Source organism: Athene noctua, chromosome 2, assembly GCF_965140245.1.
Source record: "Athene noctua chromosome 2, bAthNoc1.hap1.1, whole genome shotgun sequence".
Classification (NCBI taxonomy): Eukaryota; Metazoa; Chordata; class Aves; order Strigiformes; family Strigidae; genus Athene; species Athene noctua.
The window spans coordinates 167,696,923-167,719,327 of record NC_134038.1 but is presented as its reverse complement, the minus strand read 5'-3'; the positions used below and the strand labels follow the sequence as shown (position 1 = coordinate 167,719,327).

The following is a 22,405-nucleotide window of genomic DNA, read 5'->3' as shown; positions in this document are numbered from 1 at the left end:
TGCCAGACTTGCCATTTCTCAAGGATCAAACACAAACCCCCTGTGTTCTCCAGGCTCTGGCACAGGTGACCCCGCCAGCAGCTGTGCCACAGCTGTTCCTCCCCTGAAGCTCAACACCAGTTTAACCACCTGGAGGCACCAGTTGCAACACTGCTCCTCTCTCTCCCACACTTACCTCTGGTGAAGACTGGGGTGCTTTGAGTACAGGGGCTCAGTGAGGAACCAACCCTTCCAAGGAGGCTCAGGATACGACCTGCTGGAGGGACCAAAGGGCTCAGAAGTTACATGAAAGCATCAAGGTTAACACTGAAGCGAAGGGTGAAGCATCCTTCCATCAGGCAGAGCTCTCTACATCTCAGGCCAGAGACTAGTCCAAGGGACAGTGGCTACATCAAAGGAAAAGACCCTAGGAAAAGGGATTTATTGCTGCCCTCAAGCATGTCAACCAAAAAAGCTGCACAGCTTGGGAAATAAATCTTTTCCCCCACATCTTGTCGGTACAAAAGCATCTAAAAATCTACCTTGGTGAACAAGTACACATGAATTATAAGATTGCTGCCAGAATGGCAGAGGAGGAGAAGCTCACAGTAGTTTTCCCCCAGAAAAAAAAGGCAGTGGATAGATCACATCGTGCAACCACTCCCTTCTCCTCTCGGCTTATTAAACAAACCCATGTGTTGACAAGGCCTGCGGTTGGAGCAGCAGAGCTGTGCCTGCTCTGCCCCCACGACACGGCCCAACACCGCAGAGGCTGCGGCCAGCAGGCACAGACCCACAGGTGCACCTGGAGGAGCTGCAAAAGGAAGCAGGAACCAGAGGGAGCAAGAGGATGCCGACACTGGTGACATCAGGAGCCAGTAAAGATGGGAGCGCCTCGGTCCGCAGGTGGAAACGGGGGTCACATCAATATAAATCGCTCCCCTTTATCGAGTGGCATTATCTGGCACAGCATGTACTTCCACAAATAGTGCAGTGGGATCCCAAGGCACACGCCGGGGCTGCAGCTGACCAGACAGCTCCTCTGCAGCCTCGCCGAACGGCTCTGCCCTCTGCCTGCACAACTGCTCCCAAAGCATCCGCCTGCGGTACAAACCTGGGAGAGCACACGCCGGGTGTGTGGCAAACAAACACAAGTGTCACCGAGTTTTGTTTTCTTTCCTTTTAATAGAAACATCTTAGAGTAACTCGGGAGAAGGATCAGCCTAAAGGGAATGTCTCTCAAAATAAAACAGTGTAACGTGCTTCGGGAATCATGTGCAAAGGTAAAATGTCCAAAGAGGGTCAGCTCATGGCTTCCTGGATTCTTCAGTCTTCTTGATTTCCTGCAAGGAGATCAGGAAAACAACTGAGCATCTGCCATTCTTTGGGAACAACCCATAGTTTCACAGCTCTGGAGACCACAAGCAACCACCTCCTCAGATCAGCTCCACAGCATCACGGGAACAAGCTGAGTTTACACACTTTGGGGACAAGGCAAGGTTTGATTTAGAAGCATTTCAAAGCCAGCACACCCCTTCCATTCCGTCCAGGGACATGTGTTTATTTTGCTCCTAACCCAGTATCACACTGAACCTGTTTCCCACTCTCAGGCCACCGATCCATCATCACCCATACGTGATCTGTGCTCAACTACGTCACTCAGAGACTCAAACCAGATCAAGTGGAGGCAAGAGGTGACATTTCTGTGGCTGCCTATAGACAGACCCTCACCGGCTCAGCCTGGAGGTCATGCCTACCCAGAGAGAGAGGCAGAAAAGCCCCAAACAACTCACCTCCAGGAGCATCTCCTTCAATTCGGAATAGGCTTTTTCTAAATCATCATTAATAATGACCAAGTCAAATAGGCCAGGCTCTTTACCTAGAGAAGGAGACAAGGAACAAGGAGTTAGAAGAGAACAAGTTTCTTCCCTCTGTCATCTCTTGTGCACCACCCGAGTTCCTGTGGCATTTTAATATTATTATTTCAGCCACTACTAACATGCTTTTCCACCAACCGTCCGCAAGGAACTGCAGTGGGAAACGATGCAGTATAGAGGTTAGATCAAACTCAGCTTCTGTCCAAGCCCTACCAGCCCTCCTTGGAGAGCACAAGTCAGATGTTCACGCCAAAAACAGCTCCTAAATCACCATCCCCTCTCCCTGCACATATCACTTGAAGGCACTTGGACTTACTAAGTTCCAGATCTACGCGGGCTGCAGTCAAACGCTTCTGTAAACTTTCTTCTGTTTCAGTCTTTCGGTCACGTAGTCTTTTTTCCTAAACCCAGTGACATACAGGTTAAAGAAATGTGTGTTCCAAATGCTGCATGTAGAAACCCCTACGCACCCCACAGGCCAGTGCTGTCTGCTGTTTGCTACAGCTGGCAACCACGGGCATGCAAGATAACGCTCTGCAACGGGCGAGCAGCCTCATTTACAGCCCAGCACAAACCAGAGCAAAAAGATGAGTTTGCACTCAAGATCTCTTACCAGGTTCCCAGTCCCTTTTTCCCTCCCCCATAAACTTTTTTTTTTTTTTTTTTTTCAGGTACTGATGGGAGATGAAACCTCTCTGATGGGCTCTGGCATCTGGTGCTGTTGGCTTTCTCCTCCACAAACCGAACAAGAAACACAGGCTGCCTGATCTACTTAAGAGCAAGAGGGGAGAGCCAGGAGTCGTGGCCTTCGCTGCCATGTACTCCTTGCATGGCTTTAGCAAGTCTCATACACGTGTGGACACCCCTCTCTGGATCACGACACTTATGCGAGAGGCACACTGCAATCATTGTTATATAGGGCCCTGTAAAACCAGAGGGGTATAGGATTTCTGGTGCTGCAGAGAACCAGCCTCCCTTGGCTTAACTGTCATTGCTGGAGGCAAGCCTCAGCACAAAAACCTTCTCTCCCCAGCATTAAGCACAACTAAGGTATTTACAGGTTGGCCATGCTGCAACGGAGCCTCTAACCCAGTGAAGGCAAACACACCAAGGCATGGAAGCTGCACAGGAGGGACGCAAAAAACAGTGCACAGGAAGATTTATCCCTGGGAGCTGGGCAGAGATAACAAGTGTGCTCAGAAATGTTCTCCCCACCTATTCTACTGCCCTTAAAAACACACAGATGAAACAAGAAGGGAGGAACGCCCACGGCTTCAGAGCAAGACGCTGATTACCTCTAACTGCCTAACGGCAAAGGAAGGCGGTCGCTCACCAAGATGTCCATGGATGGAGGCTGCACGAAGATGTAGATAGGGTTCAGGTCTGTCCTCTTGATGTTCTTCACACCCTGGATGTCAATGTCAAGGATGCAGATCTGGTTCCGGGCCTGAACAGCCTGCACTGCACCTTTACTGGGGACAGAACAAAGAGGAAAGGTGTCAGAGCATCCAGCCACAGCAGTGGAGGTTTGGTGCATCCCCATCCAGCAGCAGGTCTTCACCTCACAGGGCTCCCTAGTGCCCAAACTGTGGCAGGAGAGAAAAGAAAGCCTGCTCTGCTCTTGCTAAGCAGTCTCTCCAAGCGTTCTCTGGGTCCCTGGGGTGGAGCAGGGACCTGCTGTCTCCTGCTAGAGAGGCTGGCAAAACCACGATGGAAGGTGTGGGAATGGATAATGTATGACTATCCACGATCAGTGTGGCTCAGGTACAGTCCGTAAAGCTCCTGCCTTTGACAAACACAGGAGCAACCCTCACCAAAGAGCAAACACACTGGTAACTTTTCTTCTCCGGAGATTTCTGTACGCATGCTGGAGGATGCTTAATGGAGATGGATGCTCTGCCTGGGTTGCAAGATGCACAATTAAGAAAATATCTTTTAAGTGGCAGTTCTTGTATGTCGTTAAAGATGGTGTCTCTTCCCCAACACAGGGGAATCGCCTCGAGCTTGTTCCTGAACACTTGCAACTCTCCCTTGAAAAGCAGCAATGCCAACCCTCTACCAGAGCACTGGAGGTACCTGGACTAGTTACTGGGCAGCAGCCCTCCTGGGGGACTTCTCAGTCAGTGAAAAGTCACAGATTCTCCAAGCCAGGGCTCCATGGCATGATGGAGAGTGCAGAGAGAAGCCCTGCCAGGAACTCAAGATGTGGCACTGCAGGTTTTGGGACCATGAAGTCAGGAGGTCATGCAATGGCAGCAGAGATTAAAAGAAAATGCTGCCCTACAGCCAGCCTCCAACTTGCTTGATTCCCTGCCCAGACCCAGGGCACCTCTCTGGACCTCACCTCGTCATCCTGCACCACCAAGGTTTGCAACCTGATGCCTTCTGCAAAGAAAATAAGACTCCCTTGAACAAGTGCTCTTGTGTTGTCCTACACCCCAGCAAAGGGGAGTCACAGCTCCAGTGAATCAAGATTCGGGACCCCCAGCTTTCCTCCCACAGCTTGCACCAGCCCTGCTCCTGGCTGTGCCAGCTGGAGAAGACAGGGAAAGCAGCCACAGGTGTCACACAGCCGCTGCTGTTGGCAGGGTGTGAGCAGAGGAAGATGTGACAGCACAGACGAAGAGCCCCAAGCCCACGACTACCACAGCTAGACAATGGCTCACTGCAAACATAGCTGGAGAGGACAGAGACAGCCCGAGCAGAAGGTGCCTCTTGGAGGAGTAGGGAGCAGAGGCGAGATGGAGAAAGCTGTAAAAACTTCTGGGAGCTTGCAAGCCCAGAAAAGCCCCCACAAACAGAGGTGAGCTACGAAGCAGTCTGATTGAGTGACACTGTGAGCTCCTCAGCCTGGACAGTGGGCAACAGCAGGCAGCCAAGCAGCCTCAGGGTCCCGCAGCCAGTCTGTTCAGTGCAGCAGGGTCCACTGCCTGCAGAGATGCTCCTGTGATGGGGCCATGGAGGTGGAGGGGGCTGGTGACCTTCCTCCTGACCTGGGAGTCCCACAAACCAGGCCACAAATGCCACAAGAAGTAGAAAGCTGAAGTGAAGCTGTGTGACCAGCACTGTGCCCTATAAAAACACAGAGGCCTTGCCCTGGTGGGCAGCCGTGAGTGCCCAGATTTGAGCCTTATCCACTGCAAAGCCACAAAACCTCCCCAGAACAGCTTCATTTGCCATCTGGTATTACCAGGTATCAACTAACTCCTGCTAGAAACAATCTACAAAGAGCCAGCAGCTATCAGAGCCCTGAGAAAGAGACCCCACGCCTGCACTCTGATTTCAGCCTCTAATCTAAGGCAACTTCAAAGAAGTCCTGGTTTCTGTGGGCAGGGCTCAGCACTATCCCACAGACAGGGACCTTTCAGGGCTCTTAAATCCAGCAATTCATTTGTAGTTATTCGCTATTATTAGCTGGTGAGATTTAGGGAGCAGAAAGGATTGGCAAATACTTCAACTATTCTGATAAGCATGAGGGACTTCCTCCACTTTATCACACATCTGATTAGAAACATCCTTAGGTACTTACAGAGAAAACATAAGCTTGGAGAGTTTCTGTATTTGTTTTGTTTGCAAACAGGTATTGTTGGGATGGTTTGGGCTCATTTCAGCCTCCCACCCTGCGTGCCCACCACCGCAGGCAGTGTAATATGCAGAAGGGACTGAAGATGGAAGTGAGGGTCAGGGAGAAAAGCACGTCAAAAATCAAACCCAAGCACATCATTTAATTTGATTCAAGTGTTGAATTCCTGCAATTTTCATAGAAATTGGCTGAATTGAGGAGAGATGTCTTCCCAGCACCCACCCTGAGGAAAAGGCACCAAGATCAACTCCACTTACATATCAGGCATCAGAAAGCAGGCATATCCTCCACACTGTGGCTAGACTGAGCAGGACGCATATGAAGGAAGGAAGCCTTGCCTATGCAGGATGAAGCCAGGGATTAAGGAGCTTGAACTCAGTTTCTCCCTGGTGCTGGGTGTTTGGAAGGTGAGCCATCAGGTTTTGTTTCTCGTGCCAAACCGGTGACACTGGAGGTACGAAGGCGAGGGCACAGGACTATGCCCCTCCATCAGCCTCAGAGGGAGCAGGGCCAGACCCCTGCAAGGCTGCCCTAAACTGCGGTGACACTAGAACAGCCATGCTGCTGAAATGCAAAATCACCAGCCGTTCCTTCTGAGCTAAACACCTGCAGCATGTTCAGTCTGGGGGACTTATGATGGCACCTCCCCTGAGGAAATCATCCTCAGAAGGCAACTTCGCTATCTCCAAAAAAATCCTCAAAAAAGCACATTCAGCTCTAAGAAATATAAGTCTTCCTGTAAAGCATTTCAGGAAAATTTCTTTAATGCATCTAATAAAATATCTCAAGAAACATTTAACTTCCCTCCTTAGCAGGCCTATTACTACAGTGTACAATTTTCTTACAATAATTATATATCTGACTTCTAATCAACATTGCAGCTTAATGTTTTATTGATCATCAGCTCCAACACCAAGGGCAATGTTATTTTAAAATCCACCTAACTCCTGAACCCCAGTCAAGGGTGCCATGCAGTTTACCTGTTTGTAAGTAGCCACTTTACCAAATCAGCATGCATATTTGTTTCACAGCAGCCAATACAGGTATCATCACTTCTGATTCTGAATTCAACATTTTCAGACCATTAGTTAACACAGGGATAAAGAGAATAAGTCTCCATCCTGCCCGCTACTCTCTGCCACACTTGGAAAAATATTAAGGAGTGTAAATAGTCTATGAAAATCATCCCTGTGTAGGAAAAGTGTTAAGATTATTAACTGCATCAGCAACCCTCAAACACTGGAGGCTATAGAAAAATCTCATAACGCAGTGATGATTCAATTATGATGAGCTAACCCTGTGCAAGAGTGAATTTTGCTGTCTTAATAAAGGTGACAAGGACTCTGCTATGAAAATTCAAGGGTTTGCTTATGGCAAAAAAATCTGGATGTTTGGAGAAAACAGTGTCGCTGAGTTAAAATACAATTTTTCCTTCACCCCCATCTTGGCTCCCAGCAGCACCTGGGTTCAGCAGTGACAGCATCAACTGCATACCTCGTCCCATACATATTTCCAGAGAACTCTGCATGCTCGATGAATTCACCAGCATCGATTTCTTTCTGCATATCCTCTCTGGTCACAAAGTGATAATCTGGATAGGGAAAACAGGAAAAATAGCCAGAAATTAACAGCTCTGAAGGTAAAGTTCACGGTCAGAATTACACCCATGGGTGCTTAGGGAAGAAGGAACTTAAAATCTGCTTTGGACAATGTGGGAAGACTGCAGATATCTACTTCCTAATTACTGCATACAGCATCCCCTCTCCACACCAATTTCCCAGACACTTGCTCAAAACATTTTGAAGCTCTCCATGTGGCCAAAAATACGGCTGTACCCAGTTTTTTCATATCCTTTCCCTTTTCTGGTGCAGTGGGAACCTCCTCCCTCTCCCCACAGGTGTAGAACACATTACAACAGGGCTGCCAAGGCCTTTAATTTGAAAGCATTTATGATTAAAGACTAAAATGGGACAAGAGAGAGGGGGAAGATAAAAGGGGACATCAAAATCAAACCAACTAAAAAGGAACGTTTCTCTACCTGTTATCAAAATCCCTCCCTTTCACTTCAGAGTGAAAACTCCCATTGGAAATTTAAGAACAAACCTCACTTGATTCGCTCTGAAATATGCAAACAAACCAGAAAACAGAGAAGCTGGCCAGATGGATACAAGCTATTAATACAGATAAAGACATTTCATTAATCAGCTGCATTTTCCAAAGCAGTGTGAATTTGAAGTATCTCAAGAGAGCTACCTGGCACTTCGGAAAATTCAGCCCAAGTATGGACCAGGGAGCTTAAACCAAGAGCAAGCGAGTCAGAGACAGCGTCTAGCAACACACGCTCTCCCTCTGTTAACATTTCACCGCTTAATTAAATTTTGGTTTTGTTCTGACAAGTCCATCCCTCTTTGTTATCTACTCTCCAACACACGGCACAAGCTTCAGAACAGCAGGGAACAGCTACGGTCTCATTGCCACTGAGATAAAGAACAGAAGTGTGTGCACATATGCATATCTATATACACACCCTCAAATAGATTACTGAAGGTCCGCCTAAGGAAACGCACCCTATAAACATAAATGTAGAACTAACTCATCTGCTAGTGGGGGTTCACGGATGCGCTTCACATCACCTTACAATTTTTCAGAGGAATTATTTGCCAAGTCCAACGAGACAGGCCCAACTGCAACACACTCACCTTTACCATTTACCTCGCCGGGTCTTGGCTGCCTCGTGGTATCTGTAAGCAAGAAACATCCTTGCAAATTTTGTAGATCACCCAAGGAAGTAATAGTATCAGAGAAATAAAAGCACACATGCAGCAGATTAACCCAATTGCATAGTAAGCTGATCCTCTATTTAAAATGATCAGAGCTTCTGGAATCAGCTAGTGTAACACAGAATGACATGCAGGATTGGCCTTTAATCGAAGAATCCTAGATAATCTGAAAACAATCAATTAAGATTGTTAGGGGCTGAGCAGTCAGTGCGGGACTTACCAGGCTGGGCTTAGTTTTCAGCTCTGCTACAGCCTTCCTGTGTAATCCTAGACACGTTATTGGGACCTCTGCCTCAGTTCAGGGGAATTAGCAGTGCCCTACTTTGCAGAGTTATCTTCATTTAAAAAGATCATGCAGCACCTACACTGGTGCTTAAAATAGCCAGATTTAATGAATAAGGGCAAACTCCTGCAAGAGGTAGGTGAATAAATCAGACAGCCTTTGAACCCCGCTGGAAGCCATTCAAACTAGCATTATTTTAAGCACGTGCTCTGCAAACCAGAAAGGAGCTGATGGTCATCACAGAGGGCAACACCGATTATTTTATTTAGGACCGGCAGGAGTTAAACTAATGCAGTAAGGCTTCTATCACCTGTAAATTTTTATAAAGCACCAGTTGCCAAGGTCTAAGTGGCCTATGGAGATTTAGAAGAAAAATATCTACCAAGAGGCCACCTTGGGGAAAATGGTAAGGTTTAGTCTGGACTGAGATGAGAGATTCAATTGAATCAAGAGCATGGGATGAAACACACAAAAGGAAAGATATTTTAAAGTTTTTTTCCATCTCCAGTAACATTAAATTTTTAAAGATCCAGCATGTGCTCTTTCATAGCGGAATGAATCTGATCTCACAGATCTCAAAGCAGCATCCCAAGTGTTAGGAGGGTAAAACACATTTTGGTAACGTACTTAAAAACACCTTACAGAGCTCAAGGGGAAGATCAGGCGAATGAGCTGTGGACACAGCCCAGATTCTGACCTTTAAGGCGTCATTCAAGAAAAAGGAAACAAAATTAGTATTGCAACAGGCAAGCTGCCTGAAGAAGATTTCCTGCCTTTACTCTGTTGTGGACACAGGAGGGTTTCAGCACTGTCTGCAGGCAGGCACAAATGGGTCTAGCTGGACAACCAGGGGTTATTTTCACATTACAGGAAATGATCCCAGGTAGGAAGAAAAAAAGAAAAAAAAAAAAGAACCCTTGAGAACCCTTGATCAGCACTTGGTGGCCAACATAAAACCCCAACAAACCACCCGAGCAATGGCAGGAAGAAGAATGTACGCAGGTGATTGGGTGAACTGTTCCACCCAGTAATGAAAGGAGCTTCACAAAACTCTTTAATTTTAAATCTGAGACTGGTGTGCAGCCCTATGGCTGTTAAAATCCCCATCAGCTCCCACAGGTGGATGGAAAGAACTGGCTTTTGAAGCAAAGGTGTGTGGAGGATTTTGTTACTTTCAGAATCAAGAATCACTCAGAAAAATCTTCTCACCTCTCTGAGATGTGTTTAGAGGTGTGGGGAGTCACCAGACCTGGAAAGACTGCTGTTCCAGACAAATTTTAGACTTGCCACTCAACGCCAGTAGTAAAAGGCATCCTGATTATTGAAACATCCCAAAGAGCCCACAGAGAGACTAGAACACAGGCAAGTCACAGAAGCCCATTACTTGGGGCATGAATACAGCTACAGAAGCAGGCTCTGGGCTGGCAGCCCTGGAATTCTTCACCGCCCTTCCCCAGAGACATATGGATACTCACGAGAGACACTGAAGCCAAAGACGTTCTCATACTCTCCAAGCAATTTCTTTAACAAAGTGCTCTTCCCTGCACCAGATGGACCACTCAGAACTACTGGTCTCGGTCCCTGCATGGCTAGAGTGACAGAAAAACACATGTCTGGTTAGAAACACCCACGAAAAGACACAGCTATGGATTCCCAGAGGTGCTGGGTCCCACAAAACAGCGTCTGTCCTTTACGCCTGGATACAAGTTTCTGCAAACAAATCTGAAATGATGAAAAATCCCAAGCCTAGAGCTAATAGGAAGTAACTGAGAGTGCAGGAAATACCACAGAAATTCAAAGAACTAATAAATCAGCAAACTGGCTGCAGACAGCAGGAGCTGCCACCTCTGTACTGCTGCAAAGGATCTGGGCTGGGAGCCCTGAGGACTCAGATATCATTTTGGAAAGCAGACAAGGGAGGCCACCAGCAATGCAGCAGGACAGCTTCACCTTGTTTTGCTGCTGGCCCCAATTCTTACCTGGGAAACAAATATCTCAGACAAATAAAGGACACGTATCACTGCAGCATGAACACTCCTCCTCAGGGGACTGAGGTTAAACTCATAAGGACATAACCCAAAGGAGGAGGAAACTGGGCTCCAGCTGCCACTAAACTGGGATAATTCAAGCCAGCTCTGTCCTAGCTCTGCTCTCTGTCACCAGGGTCGGGTCCTTCTGGGATTTAAATCCTAGGGAAGACTTTTTCTAACAGAAGGAAGATGCTGTTTGTGCCTAGCGGCATCTCAAAACGTCATGGGACATGTACACACACCGGGCAGTGCCAGTTTAATACCTGTTCTTACCGACAGAGATACAGTCACAGCCACTTCCCTCTCATAGGGAAAGGCCTCAGGAGAGTCTGCAGAAGATGCTGCCGAGAACAAAGGGCAGAAATCAGCCAACATTACACATGCACAGCGCCGAGCGAGGGATGGGATGCCCACGAGATCACCACACCTCTTATGCTGTCCATTTACATACTAATAAGTACAAACCACAAGCCTATGATGGACAGTTACATACTTCCTATCAGTCCTGGGGTAAATATCCACACGCAAAGCCTTCAGCCATAAGCAGACAACGTACCGAAGCCGTGACCCAGAAGCCCAGCACATCCTCCACCACTAAACCCCACAGCCTTGCAACGATGGTCTGAACACGGGTGTGATCTGGGACATAAGCTCTGGGGTTTATTTCCATATTTCCTGGAGCACTAACTCTACCTCAAGGTGTCTCATGGTGAGAAAGATTTGGTTCCTGGTACAGGAAAAAAAAAAAGCAGCCTGGGGCCACACAGACCTTTCTGCAGTTGTTTCTTCAGCCAGAAAGAAACCAAAAATGGGTTTTCATGTGCCTGCCTCTCTGGGGAGGAAGAAAGGTTAATTATCAACATGTGACTAAAGAAGAAAATCCTGTACAACAGTGCAGGGGGTACCACAGGGGACCTTCATCCATCAACAGCAATTCAGCAACATCTAAACCACAGGTCATGATGAGAGTGGGACAAATCAGACAAGCCTATTTTTCCTATTTAAAAACACCTACTTTCTGCAAGGAGTCCCTGGAAATGCGTTTTTTTTTTTTAACCTCATTGGCTGGGTGTGACCTCAGGAGCAATCAGCCGACAGACGGTATAATACCTTTCCATTTTGAATTAGATCATAGCAATGTCACCCCGACCTTACAAATCACTTTTTAAACAGCCTTAAGCCGAATGCCGTCTCTTACAAAATCAGCCGCAGATCATGGGGCAGGCTAATCTAGCCGGGCTGCCTCCCTGACCCCAGCCTGCGTGGGCTGGATACCTCCTCATCCCCAAATCCCTCCTGCACAGCTCTGCGATGGCGCAGACATCCATCAGGCAGCAAATTATATGAGTTTTTCCCTCCGTTCCTCGAGAGTGCTTTGTACTTGTCTGACCAGAGTTTATCTAAGCCCGCACGAAAGGAAGGGGCATTAATACACAAAGTCTAAGCGGATGCCAGCAGCAGCTAACGTAGGTGTAAAAATACCCACGTTCAATCACCACCAAAAAGGAAATATTTTAATTTTTTTTAAGTGTCCTCCAGGTGCTGCAGCCCCAGAGATCCACCAGATCAGATATTCGCTGCAGAGCTCGGAGGACTGGTCCCATCATTATGTGCAGGGCCACACTGCTGGATTAGGCTCCATCATCCAAAAAACACAACAAGGCCGAACAAACTCTAGGAAGTCCTTTTGGGGACCTGTCCTACCCTTCCCTGAGGCCTTGAGCTTTAATAATTTTCAAATATCACGTTTTGCCTAAATGTTCAATAGTGGAAGAGGAAAGCACAGCCTCCTGCATCTCCTCACCAGCAAAATGATATTTAGTGCTTGCAGCAAGGAAGTAGACGGGCCCTTGCCGAGTTGTCCAAAGCACCTCCCTGCCCCCACCACTTCCTCTCACCCACATAAATAAAACTCATGAGCCCTAACCCTTGCTTGCCAAACAATACAGAAGAGGGGCTACACAGAATTTGTCACACTCCAGTCATCCCAGTGCCCTTCGCAACACGCCTGTTCCCAAGCGATGCTCCTTCGTCGCACGTCGGCTCCCTCAAGCCCTGCACCTGACGTTCGGACACCAGCACAGACCCTGCCCAGGTGTTTCACGTCTTCCCCTCCACTGTGATCCAGCTGCGCTGACAAGATCTGCTCCAGATGCACAAGTCCCAGCCCCTGCCTGCAGAGCCCAGCCAGGACTCTCACATCCCAGGCAGAGGCAAACAGAGCTTTCCTCTCTTCCACCTCAAAATTTCATCTGCCCTTTAGCAGGCGCAGATAGGACAAGGAGAATTTAAAGCTGCCCAGATCACCTGCAATCATTTCATTCAACACCAGACAAACTGGGAAGGGGTAAGAGGAATGAGCAGAGAGCTGCCTAGCAGCAGGCTCCAACCCGTCCTTACCTTTCGCTTTAACTCCCTTTCAGGTGAGGTATAAAGTCCAGCTCCTTGCAGCGGCGACCAGCTCGCATGCGAGCGAGCCGGTGCAAAGCTGGGCTATTTGTGACCTTAAAGCCTTAATTACCAAGCCGCAGTTAGAAGATGGCCAATGAAAACCGCTCGCTGGTCTTTAATCTCCTCTTGTGGTTTCTTCTCCGCTCCCTGCTCTCCCGGCTGGTAAAGCTGCAGTCAAACACCGCTAACAGGCTGACAGGTGCCAGCCTGGTGCTTTGGTGAAGAGCAAAGCCATTCCCTGTCCTCACGGCTCACACGTCCCACACCTCACCAGTGTAAATGCAGGCGGGGAAGGGCTGCTATCTGTGGGTCAGAGGGAGGTGTGGGATCTCCAGGGAGAGACTGATAGCTCCTTCAGGTTGGAAGGGGCCTCGGGAGGTCTCCAGCCCACCCTCCTTCTTACACACAGCACGTCTTTAGCCCGTGCTGCCCACAGACACCAAGAACGATGGGCTCTTAGATAGCACCAGTAACATCGGGCATGAAACCCAGGCTACAGAGCTGCTACGCTCACATTACACACCCAACAACCGCCTGCTTGAGCCAGCTTTTCTAGAAACACTCAGTCTTGGCTTTAGCCAGGATTTCACCCTCTGCAGACAACAGTCCTCCTCTTTCAGACTGAAGTCTGCACAGCTCTTGCCTCCAGCGACTGCTTTGCCTCAGGTCAATGATGAAGCTATTTATCCACCACGAAGGTGACAGGGGAACTCCTTGTCTTGCCCATGCAGACCCAAACCCCAGCCTCCAAAAAACACTTTGGTGGTGGGTCCCTGCAGGGTCTGTGCTACCCTGGTGCTAGTGGTGCTTTTCTGCTCAATCAGGGCATCAGGACAAGATGGAGACGCTCCCCTTTACCTTACTCCCTTTTTTTCCACGAAAATATTCAGAGCTAAAGTGAGAAAAGACACACAGGTTGAGATCACAGGTCTCACTTCTCTGGGAAATGGGCTAAACCAAGGGACTTGCAGGTGCTTCCTCCCCCCTCCCTCCAAAAGCATCCCTTCTCCCTTGCTGGAGATCTGCAGAGGAAAACAAGACATAATTTAGAGGGGGAAAAAAAAAAATAGCCATTCCCACTGCCAGATGAAGGAGATAGGCCCTCATGGGTGGTAGAGAGCAAACACCTGGCTGGCAAACTAGAAATCTGTGTCAGCACTGCGCAAAACCAGCTCCCACGGAGCATTTTCAGAAGGCACCCACCACCTGGCATGGTGTGGGATCCTGGGGGCAACCGCTCAGGGCCGGAGAGGTGAAGGATGAAGACATCCTGAGAGGGTGAACAGAGCAGACGTGGGAGCTGGTGCCTTCACCTCTGCCATCAGATTTGGTTAAACTCAAGCTCTGATCCCATGAAATCACTCGTAACGACAAGCCGGCCTGTACACAGATATTACTGCCCTCACTGGGCTTCTCTGCTTCCCCAGCACTGTCAAACACAGCTCCTTTACCTCCAGCAACCTGAAACCCTCAAAAACCACACATAAAGCATGAAAAAAGCCCAAGAAACCAGATCTGGTGGATACAGAGGTTTTTAAAACTCCTGTTTGGCTCCCAGCCCAGTAAGGCATCTGCACATCCCACTTTCAATGTCTGCAGCAGTAACATCACAGGTGCATATTTATTTTGAGCAGAAGCTCATTTTTTTTCTGACTGTTCAGATTTTGTCATCTTCAGAGCAACCAGCCTGCAAATATCTAGCACAGAGGGTCTCTCGCCTTCAACAGGTTACTCCTAAAATGGCTTTGGATCCAGCCTAACCACCACGTATCACCAAAACCACAGCGGGCTAGTCAATCAGCAAGAGAGCAACATGGCTATTTATTAAAGATCCTCATGTGTGAGGTGGTGCCACACCTGGGACTGGGGACAAACTGCCACGTAGGCGCCACTGGGCTGCAAAAAGACAAGGTGGTCACTGAAGGAGGACGCAGGTTGTCGCTAGAGCGAGGAACGTTTTTCAGTCTGCTCCTGCCTGCTAAACTCGCCCTGGATTTTAACTGGGAGGTGGCAACACAACCAGTAAAGCAAAGGACAGACATCACAAGAGTTAAACAAAATTAATGCTGATTAGCAGAGAGGCTTTACAGAGAGCATAAAGCCCCCTTATAAAGTACAAAACAGGATTAAAGGACAGTTTCTCTGGAGCCCCAAGAAAGGCCTCCTGGATTAGGATGATAATCCCATTCCCTATTTTTAGCAGGTTCGTTACAAAACTGCCGCTCTCACCTTTCTAAATTTTGGGACACTTTCTGAAAACCCAGCCTGGCCAGCCGCAGTAACAACAACGTTTAGCGTTGTGCGAGAGCAGGCAAAGGCTCGGCATCTCAGTGTCAGTGAGGAGCCCGGAGGGCAGGACATCCCCTCGGCCGGTCCCATGGCCACAGCCGCGCATCCTCACTCCTTCAGCCAGGGAACAGGCGGGCGAGAGCTCCGGGGCTTCACCTGCAGCTTCGCAGCAGGCAGAGACTGTGCGGGACAGCTTTGCTCAGGGGTCCTGCCCCGACAGTTTAAATAGAGGGAATTACTCGCAGGACTGAAACAGGAGCTGAGCATCCCCAGCACAGCACCACCCGGCCACCTCTTCCCTGGAAACCATTAGCTAAAAAGCACTAGTTAGCCACTCGACTGGCTGCACGGACTCACTCCTTGCAGGGGACACTCACTGAAGCAGGAGGAACAAGAACCGCTCGCTCGAGGTCACCACAGAAATCATCCACAGATGAGGGCAGGAGTCACCCCAAACCCGTGTCCGATTGCAAAACCGGACCAGTTTAACCAACCAGCTGGTTTGAGCCATTTCACCCAGCTGGGTAACCGTCTCCCGAGGTGAAGCTCGGACAGGGTGTGGTTTTGCCATCCACGTTTCCCCACACAGACCTTTATTTCTGGACACCCGAAGGGCGCTTCCCGCCCAAACCCCCCCTCCTAACCTCGCCGCCCCACGCGGCCGCCACGGCGCGCCCATCCCCGCCCGGCTTCTCTCCCCGGGGACACCCCAGAGCCGCTCCCGCGCCCCGCGCCTCAGCACCCCGCATCCAGCCGGGCCCCCTCAGCACTGGAGCCTCATGACGGGGCTCAGCGCCCCGGGGCCGGCTGGGCCGAGCCCGGGAGGGAGGGAAGGAAGGAGGCCGGGTCTCCGCACCCCGCGCTCACCCGCCGCCCGGGCGATGGCGCCGCGCAGCCGCCGCCAGCTCATGAGGGGCGGGGGGGGCAGTGTGGGGTGGGAGGGGGGTGCCGGTCCCATCAGCCCCCGCGGCCCCGACGTCAGGCGGGAAGCGGAGCGGTCACGTGAGCGGAGGGCGGCGGGGCAGACCACGAGCGCGGGGCGGGGGGGGGCAGGAGCGGGGGGAACCGTGACGGTGGCTGCGGGGGGCGCGCTGGGGCGAACCGGAGCGCGGCAGCGAGAGCCCCCGGGGTGTGTGTGTGGGGAGGTGACGGTGAGCCTGAGCCGTTGTGGGGCGGAGGGGGGGGCACGGTGGGGCCGAGCCGTGGTTGAGGTCGGGGGGATCCATCGTAGGGCTGAACCACATCAGGGGCAGGGGGGGCTGTGGTGGGGCTGATCCGTGACGGGGAAGCGGCCTGGGCCGGGGAGGGGAGTGGGTGCAGAGTGATGGGGACACGGGGCCGTCGCCCCGCAACCACCCCAGCGTCGCGCCTTGTCCCCCAGGAGGCTGCCTCGCCGCCCGCCCCCTGCGTGGAGGATCAGGCCTCACTTGCCTGCACTAAGATGGCGGCCGCGAGCCGGGCACTGAGGTGAGGGTGGTGGCAGTGGCGGTGACCCCCCGGGTCCTTCCGCGGGAGCCTCGGCGGGGCTGAGTTTCTTGAGGCGGCGGAGGTTGACCGCCTCCATCGTTTAACCCGCTGCGGTGAGTTCCTTTCCCTTGACCGTCCTCGCCTTCGCCTTCCCGCCAGCGCCCTGCGCCTCGACGCCGTCCCCCGGCGCCTGCCGGCCATCGTCACCGCCACCCGCCGCAACTCCAACCGCGTCTCCATCTCCCACCTCCACCGGCAGCACTACGGCCGCCTCTACCCCGTCCTCCTGGTCAGGACCGACGGCTCCACCGTCCGCATCCGCTACGCCGAGCCCAAGAGGATCCTCATGGTGAGGCGGGTGTGGGCGGGCGGGGGGGTGCGGCGAGGCCGCGGGGGGCTCACGCTGTGCCCCCCCCGCCCTCAGCTGCCCCTGGACAGCAGCACGCTGCCCGAGGCGGAGCGCAAGGCCCGGCTGCGGCGGCACTTCCCCAGCAAGCCAAAGGTTGAGATGGAGGAGACCTTCGAGGGCATCGACCTGGACACCTACAAGCGGTTCTGGAAGAAGTGAAGCTCGGAAGTAACCGAAAGATAATTTAAAAAAAAATAAATAAAGCCGGGAAACTGCTCGTCGCGGTGCGGTTTTGTGGGGGTTTCGCCTCGGTTCGGGGCTGGGGTGGCACCGCGGCTCGAGTCCCGTTACCCCCCCACCCCCCCATATCTCGGCGGCGCGGTGGTGTCGCCCGGCTCGTAGCCACACCCACTCCCCCCGGTGAGCCCGGTGGTACCGGCCGGGGCGGGGCGGCGGAGCGGGCCGCGAGGTGCGTGCGGGGGGGGGCGGGCGGGAGGGAGAAGGGGGGTGGGGGGGTGTGTGGCCCCGCGGTTTGCAGCCGCCTTCTCCTTCCCCCCCCCTTCCCCTCCCGTCGGTCCCGTCGCACCCCCCGGGACGTGCAATGCCTCCCTCCTCCTCCTCCCGCAGGTCCTGCAAGTCCTCCCGGGCTGTGTCATCACAACCCCCGCCGCCCCCCCACCCTCCCTCCCCTTGAGGTGCACAACCTTACATCCCCGTCGTTGTGCAGACCCCCCCTCCCCTTTCCAGCCTGCGCAACACACCCCCGGCTTCGGTGATCCCCCCCCCCCCCCCCGACTCCCCCCGCCTTTTCCTGCCCCGGGGTCGCACGGAGGGGCTGGTGGGGGCAAACCGGGGGCTTGATCCCTTTGCAGGTCACCAACTCCCCCGTCTCAACACCGCTGTGGGGGCTGGCGCCATGTTCGGCTCATCCCGAGGCGGGGTCCGGGGGGGCCAGGACCAGTTCAGCTGGGAGGATGTCAAGACGGACAAACAGCGTGAAAACTACCTGGGTAAGGGCTGACCTTGGCTGAACCTCCTCAACACCCCGTCCCCATCCTCCCTGCGCCCCCGACATGATTTTGGGGTGCAGGTGGAGGCTTTTGGGTGCAGTGACATGACGGGGGGGGTGTGTGTGTCTCGCTTCCCGTAGGGAATTCCCTGATGGCACCGGTAGGCCGGTGGCAGAAGGGGAAGGACCTGACCTGGTACACCAAGGGCAAGAAGGAGACAGCCCCCACGTTGTCCCGCGAGGAAGAGCTGGCTGCTGTCCGCCTGGCCGAGCAAGAGGCCATGATGGCAGCCCTGTGAGTCTACACCCCCTCCACCCCCTCCAAAAAATAAGAGGTGCAAGGCATTGCCCCCCCCGTCACCCCATGATATATTATATTATAGGGGCTACAAGAACGTGAAGAGGCAGCCAACCAGCCTCAGCAAGGAGGTAAGGGGGGGCACTGTGCATCCCCCCATGCAGGTGTCCCCTCCCCTCGGCTCTATTTTGGGGGGGGGACACACCCAGGACGCTGTGCCCCCTTCCCGCAGGACCTGGCCGAGGTGTGCAAGCGGGACAACGCCGAGCGGGACAAGAAGGACGTGGACCGCGTGGTGGGCTTGGGCAGCTCCAGGTATGGAGGGGGGTGAAGGATCTCGCATCAAAACGCCCCCTCCCAGGGCAATTAGATTTTTATATTTTGTCATTTTTACGCTTTTTTTTTTTTTTTATCTTTTTGGTGTGGGTTTTCGTCATTTCGTGACTTGCTGCGGCAACGTTTGTCCCAGCAGCAGCGCTGGCCGGGTGATGCTTTCCAAGGAGGACAGGGAGGCAGCCAAGATGGGGCTCTCCATCTTCACGGTACAGCACTGCGCGGGTCACATCTTCTGTGTGAGGTTTAAAAAAAGGGGGAAAAGGGAAAAAGCCTTACCCCACACTCAGGGTATTTTATTTAAAAACAAAGCTTGTGGTTGTAGCACCTGCAAGAACTCCCCATGTCCTGTTCGCACAGTTAATTTGTGGGGTTGTCATTTGGGAGTGGCTCTTGTGGGTATTTTTGACTTTTTCAAAATTAATTTAAATTTTTTTTCCCAAATGATATTTAATTTTTAAAGGCAGAAAGTTCCTTTTTCTGGTAATTTGAAACTATAGGCTCACAGAGTCGCTCTGTATTTCCCATCTCTTCCAACCCTAGCACCAGAAAGTCTCCAGCAGCCCGGAGACGTCTGGCTCCAAGAGGAAGCAGGAAAAGGAGGAGAAGGTGGAGGAGAAACGGTGAGGATGAGGACCACTGCTTTGGTGGGAAACCACCAGAAACAGCCTTTTCCTGTTAGGGAATATTTTGCAGAGTGCTTCTACGGCTCTGTTTGGCATCAGACTTGTTCTGCATCTGCCTGAATCACCCCCAAAACCTCTTTTTTTTTTTTTTTTTTTTTTTTTTTCTGGGGAATTCTTCTTGGCCAAGGAGGGCCATGGTGGGCTGTGCCTGGAGGGAGGGATGCGCAGGGAAGTGATCCTCACTGCTTGATCCCTTCCCTGCAGACCAGAGGGTGTCAAGAAATCCAAAAAAGAGAAAAAGAAGAAGAAGAAGAAGAAACATAGGAAGGAGAAAAAGAAGGAGAAGCATCACAAGAGGGATGCTGCCTCGTCATCCTCCGATTCTTCTCTGGACCGGAGTGAGAGGTAGCGATGTGGGGATGAGGGTTGAGCCCTGGTTGTGGGGCCTTATTTTTTTGGAAAATGAAAACTTTGGAAAATTGCTGGGAAACAAGATGAAGCGTTTAGGAGAGCCCCATGGTCATGGCTGGCATCAAGATGCCCCATCAGCATCTCTTGGCTTTCCCAAATCCCTTTTTCATCCCCAGAATCAGCTTGTTGGTATCCCCAGTGTCCCTGCTGTCACTTATCCCTCCATCCCTGTAGGCACCACCGGAAGAAAGCCCAGCAGTGCCCCGAGACCTGGCGGCAGGGCAGCCAGCGGCGGCACGACACGAGTTCCTCCGACAGCAGCTGCGGTTCGGGCAGGAGCCCCCCGCGCCGCCCTGCCCGCTGCCGGAGTCGGGATGGCCGTGATCGGCACAAGGCGAGGAAGAGGAGCAGGAGCAGGTCCCCTCTATCCTGCGGGCTCAGGCAACACCACGACACCAATTCGGAGGACTGAAAGGGAGCGTGTTGGTTTTGTTGTTTGTTTTTTTTTTTTTTCCCCAGAGAGATCTTCACATAGGCTATATATTTTTTAAGGCTATTAAATTCAAAAAGCCACAGCTTTGCAGCTGCCAAGGCTGAGTCTGGCAAAGGGCGTTCTGTTTTGTGTCGCCAGCTGCAGCTCCCCTGCTGTTGCCCCCGGCAGTGGAGGGGGGCAGCAGGCATCTAGGCACCCTTCTCGGCCCCTGGATCCGTCCAGGCATGATTTAGCAGGGAGGATGCTGTGGGGTGGGTGCTGGCACTGGGATGGTTCTGGCTGTGACGCTGGAAATGCTGTGGATGCCTCATGTTTATGCGGAGACTTTGGATACAGTAATTTTTATTTTTTTTTTTAATATCTTTTGATGCCCTGAAGTAACTGCCAGCAAAGCAGCGGAAGAAGAGTTTCTTTCCTTAAACCCTCAAGTTCATCAGCCGCAAAATAAAACACAGGACTCACGCGCTGCCAGGAGGGTTTTGTGATGGTCCGACTGTGGGGCTCTCCACGGGGCTGCCTCTGCTCCCCGTGGGGCTACGCATGCTCCCTATGTGGCATCACATACCTTCCACAGGGCACACATACACCTGTGAGCAGGGATGTTCCCCACCCCAGGAGAGGGCACACACACCCCCCCCAACTTGCTGTGGAGTGGCCTAAATCACCACAGGGATGGTCACACTGTGGGGTCCCTCTGTCTGTGCCCCCTGCATGGGGATGGAGCAGCCCACCCCCCAGAGACAAGTGCTTTCCTGGTCAGAGTTTGGGGAAAAAATGAGGACCTTGTGACTCAAGCAGCTGCAGGCTAGGAGGATGGATCAGTTGAAAAACAGCTCTTTGGATTAAATAAGTAAAAGTTAAAATAAAATTTAAATTAAAAAAAGGATACTGCCCTAATTAAGAGCTGCAGGGAGAACCTCTAAAATCACTCCTCTGCAATAGGGAGATGGATGGGCCTGGGGTGTCTCCTGTGATGTTTGCCCTGGTTGTGTCCACCCTGCAGCAGGGCAGAGAGCAGCAAGCTCCACTCCCATCCAGGGTTTTAAACATCAAAACATGAGTATTTATGTGCTTGGCACACTAAGAAAGGGGAATTTTATGTCAATAAATAGAAATATTGATCCAAATGGAAAGGGGTTGTCCCAAGCAGCTCAAGGCCAGAGAATTGCTGGCTGCTGGAGTGGCCGTGCCAAGCACAAGGGCCTCATTTGTGTAATTAATGATGCAATTTCTCCCGCTTAAGACAGGGAGGTTTTGTGTGTCTTGGCAGACAAAAACCCCGGGCTGGCAAGCAGCCTCGGTTTGCACTTTGGCAACGTTGGGGGGGGAGGGCGGGGGGGGTCTTCTGTGTCATCTTGGCAGCTGTGCCATGGCCCTGCCCGCAGCCAGGCAGGAGGGAAGGGGGTGTGGAGCAGCGCTGCCAGTGCAGGGTGGGACCAGGCGTGTGCCCGGTGTCAAACAAGGGCAGCATTCAGCACAGGGAGCGGGGGGGCACAGCAGGATGGGGTGATGAGCTGAAATAAAGCCCCTTCTGTCCCACCCCCCTCCCTGGCTGCCAGCACGTGCTTAACCCTGCCAACACGGAGGAGTTGCTGCAGGGCAGCAGCAAGCTTTGGTGAACCCCAAGATGCATTTTTTGGGGGGTGTGTGTGTGTGTGTGTTTAACAAACTCTCAGCATGGTCACAAGGCTATGCTTGCTCTGACTCAGCCCACAGGGACCCACCACATGGCTACACACCTGCAAACCCCGTGGCCCAAGTGGGGTAGCCCCGAGTCCACAGCCAGAAGCTTGCCAGACTGAGCTCAGGGTCACCCTCCTGGGGAATTTTGGGGTCCTGGCTGCCTCCAGGGATGGAGGAGCAGGGCTGTGCTTCACAGGGAACTCGGCACCAGGAGCTCCAGGCTGAAAAGGCAACTACCGGAGAGCTGAAACACTGCAGCGAGCAGACAAAAACCCAGGGAAATCCTAACACCCCGCTCTTGAGTCACACTCCCTCTTCCTTGGGCTCCCACTTCCCTGCCTTCATCTTCCCAAGCGGGCTGGGCTCTGCCAGGATGATTCGCATGCCAGTGTCCGAGGGGGTTTGTTGATGTGGCAAGTGGAGGGGCTGTGGCAGGGCTATCCTGGCACAGTTCAGTCTGGTCC

At 52.0% G+C, this 22,405-nt stretch overlaps 3 protein-coding genes across 6 annotated transcripts; 2 read left to right on the top strand and 1 right to left on the bottom strand.

The window, feature by feature from the left end:
- Positions 1-1,130: 1,130 nt before the first annotated feature.
- Positions 1,131-16,212, bottom strand: GUK1 (guanylate kinase 1). Of its 3 annotated transcripts, none has more exons than XM_074901080.1 (8): positions 16,140-16,212; positions 9,978-10,091; positions 8,139-8,180; positions 6,934-7,030; positions 3,190-3,328; positions 2,173-2,257; positions 1,773-1,858; positions 1,131-1,322 (listed from the first exon to the last, which is right to left on the bottom strand). In XM_074901080.1, the coding sequence occupies exons 1-8, from the start codon at positions 16,180-16,182 to the stop codon at positions 1,287-1,289; spliced, it is 642 nt and encodes a 213-aa protein (XP_074757181.1). In that variant the 5' UTR covers positions 16,183-16,212; the 3' UTR covers positions 1,131-1,286. The 3 variants fall into 3 exon arrangements, with proteins under 3 accessions (XP_074757181.1, XP_074757182.1, XP_074757183.1); XM_074901081.1 differs by lacking the exon at positions 16,140-16,212 and adding an exon at positions 12,933-13,065; XM_074901082.1 differs by lacking the exon at positions 16,140-16,212 and adding an exon at positions 10,482-10,595.
- Positions 16,213-16,320: 108 nt separating this feature from the next.
- Positions 16,321-17,360, top strand: MRPL55 (mitochondrial ribosomal protein L55). The gene is made up of 4 exons (XM_074901083.1): positions 16,321-16,423; positions 16,654-16,739; positions 16,899-17,088; positions 17,164-17,360. The coding sequence occupies exons 2-4, from the start codon at positions 16,714-16,716 to the stop codon at positions 17,305-17,307; spliced, it is 360 nt and encodes a 119-aa protein (XP_074757184.1). The 5' UTR covers positions 16,321-16,423; positions 16,654-16,713; the 3' UTR covers positions 17,308-17,360.
- Positions 17,361-17,531: 171 nt separating this feature from the next.
- C2H1orf35 (chromosome 2 C1orf35 homolog) lies at positions 17,532-20,729 on the top strand. 2 transcript variants are annotated; one of them, XM_074901076.1, is made up of 9 exons: positions 17,532-17,557; positions 17,961-18,098; positions 18,239-18,392; positions 18,481-18,526; positions 18,628-18,710; positions 18,868-18,937; positions 19,272-19,351; positions 19,619-19,759; positions 20,000-20,729. In XM_074901076.1, the coding sequence occupies exons 2-9, from the start codon at positions 18,005-18,007 to the stop codon at positions 20,235-20,237; spliced, it is 906 nt and encodes a 301-aa protein (XP_074757177.1). In that variant the 5' UTR covers positions 17,532-17,557; positions 17,961-18,004; the 3' UTR covers positions 20,238-20,729. The 2 variants fall into 2 exon arrangements, with proteins under 2 accessions (XP_074757177.1, XP_074757176.1); XM_074901075.1 differs by lacking the exon at positions 17,532-17,557 and adding an exon at positions 17,597-17,715.
- The last annotated feature ends 1,676 nt before the right edge of the window (positions 20,730-22,405 follow it).

What these genes read in the sequence shown, in the direction of transcription:
- GUK1 (XM_074901080.1), bottom strand. Translation starts at nt 16,182, where the DNA reads ATGAGCTGGCGGCGGCTGCGCGGCGCCATCGCCCGGGCGGCGG. An exon ending in CGCCATCGCCCGGGCGGCGG is followed by an intron (nt 10,092 to 16,139) that starts GTGAGCGCGGGG and finishes CTGTCACTCTAG; the next exon opens with CCATGCAGGGACCGAGACCA. An exon ending in CTCCATCCATGGACATCTTG is followed by an intron (nt 2,258 to 3,189) that starts GTGAGCGACCGC and finishes CACTGGGTTTAG; the next exon opens with GAAAAAAGACTACGTGACCG.
- MRPL55 (XM_074901083.1), top strand. Translation starts at nt 16,714, where the DNA reads ATGGCGGCCGCGAGCCGGGCACTGAG. An exon ending in GCCGCGAGCCGGGCACTGAG is followed by an intron (nt 16,740 to 16,898) that starts GTGAGGGTGGTG and finishes CCTTCCCGCCAG; the next exon opens with CGCCCTGCGCCTCGACGCCG. An exon ending in AGCCCAAGAGGATCCTCATG is followed by an intron (nt 17,089 to 17,163) that starts GTGAGGCGGGTG and finishes CCCCGCCCTCAG; the next exon opens with CTGCCCCTGGACAGCAGCAC.
- C2H1orf35 (XM_074901076.1), top strand. Translation starts at nt 18,005, where the DNA reads ATGTTCGGCTCATCCCGAGGCGGGGTCCGGGGGGGCCAGGACCAGTTC. An exon ending in ACAGCGTGAAAACTACCTGG is followed by an intron (nt 18,099 to 18,238) that starts GTAAGGGCTGAC and finishes CGCTTCCCGTAG; the next exon opens with GGAATTCCCTGATGGCACCG. An exon ending in GAGGCCATGATGGCAGCCCT is followed by an intron (nt 18,393 to 18,480) that starts GTGAGTCTACAC and finishes ATTATATTATAG; the next exon opens with GGGCTACAAGAACGTGAAGA.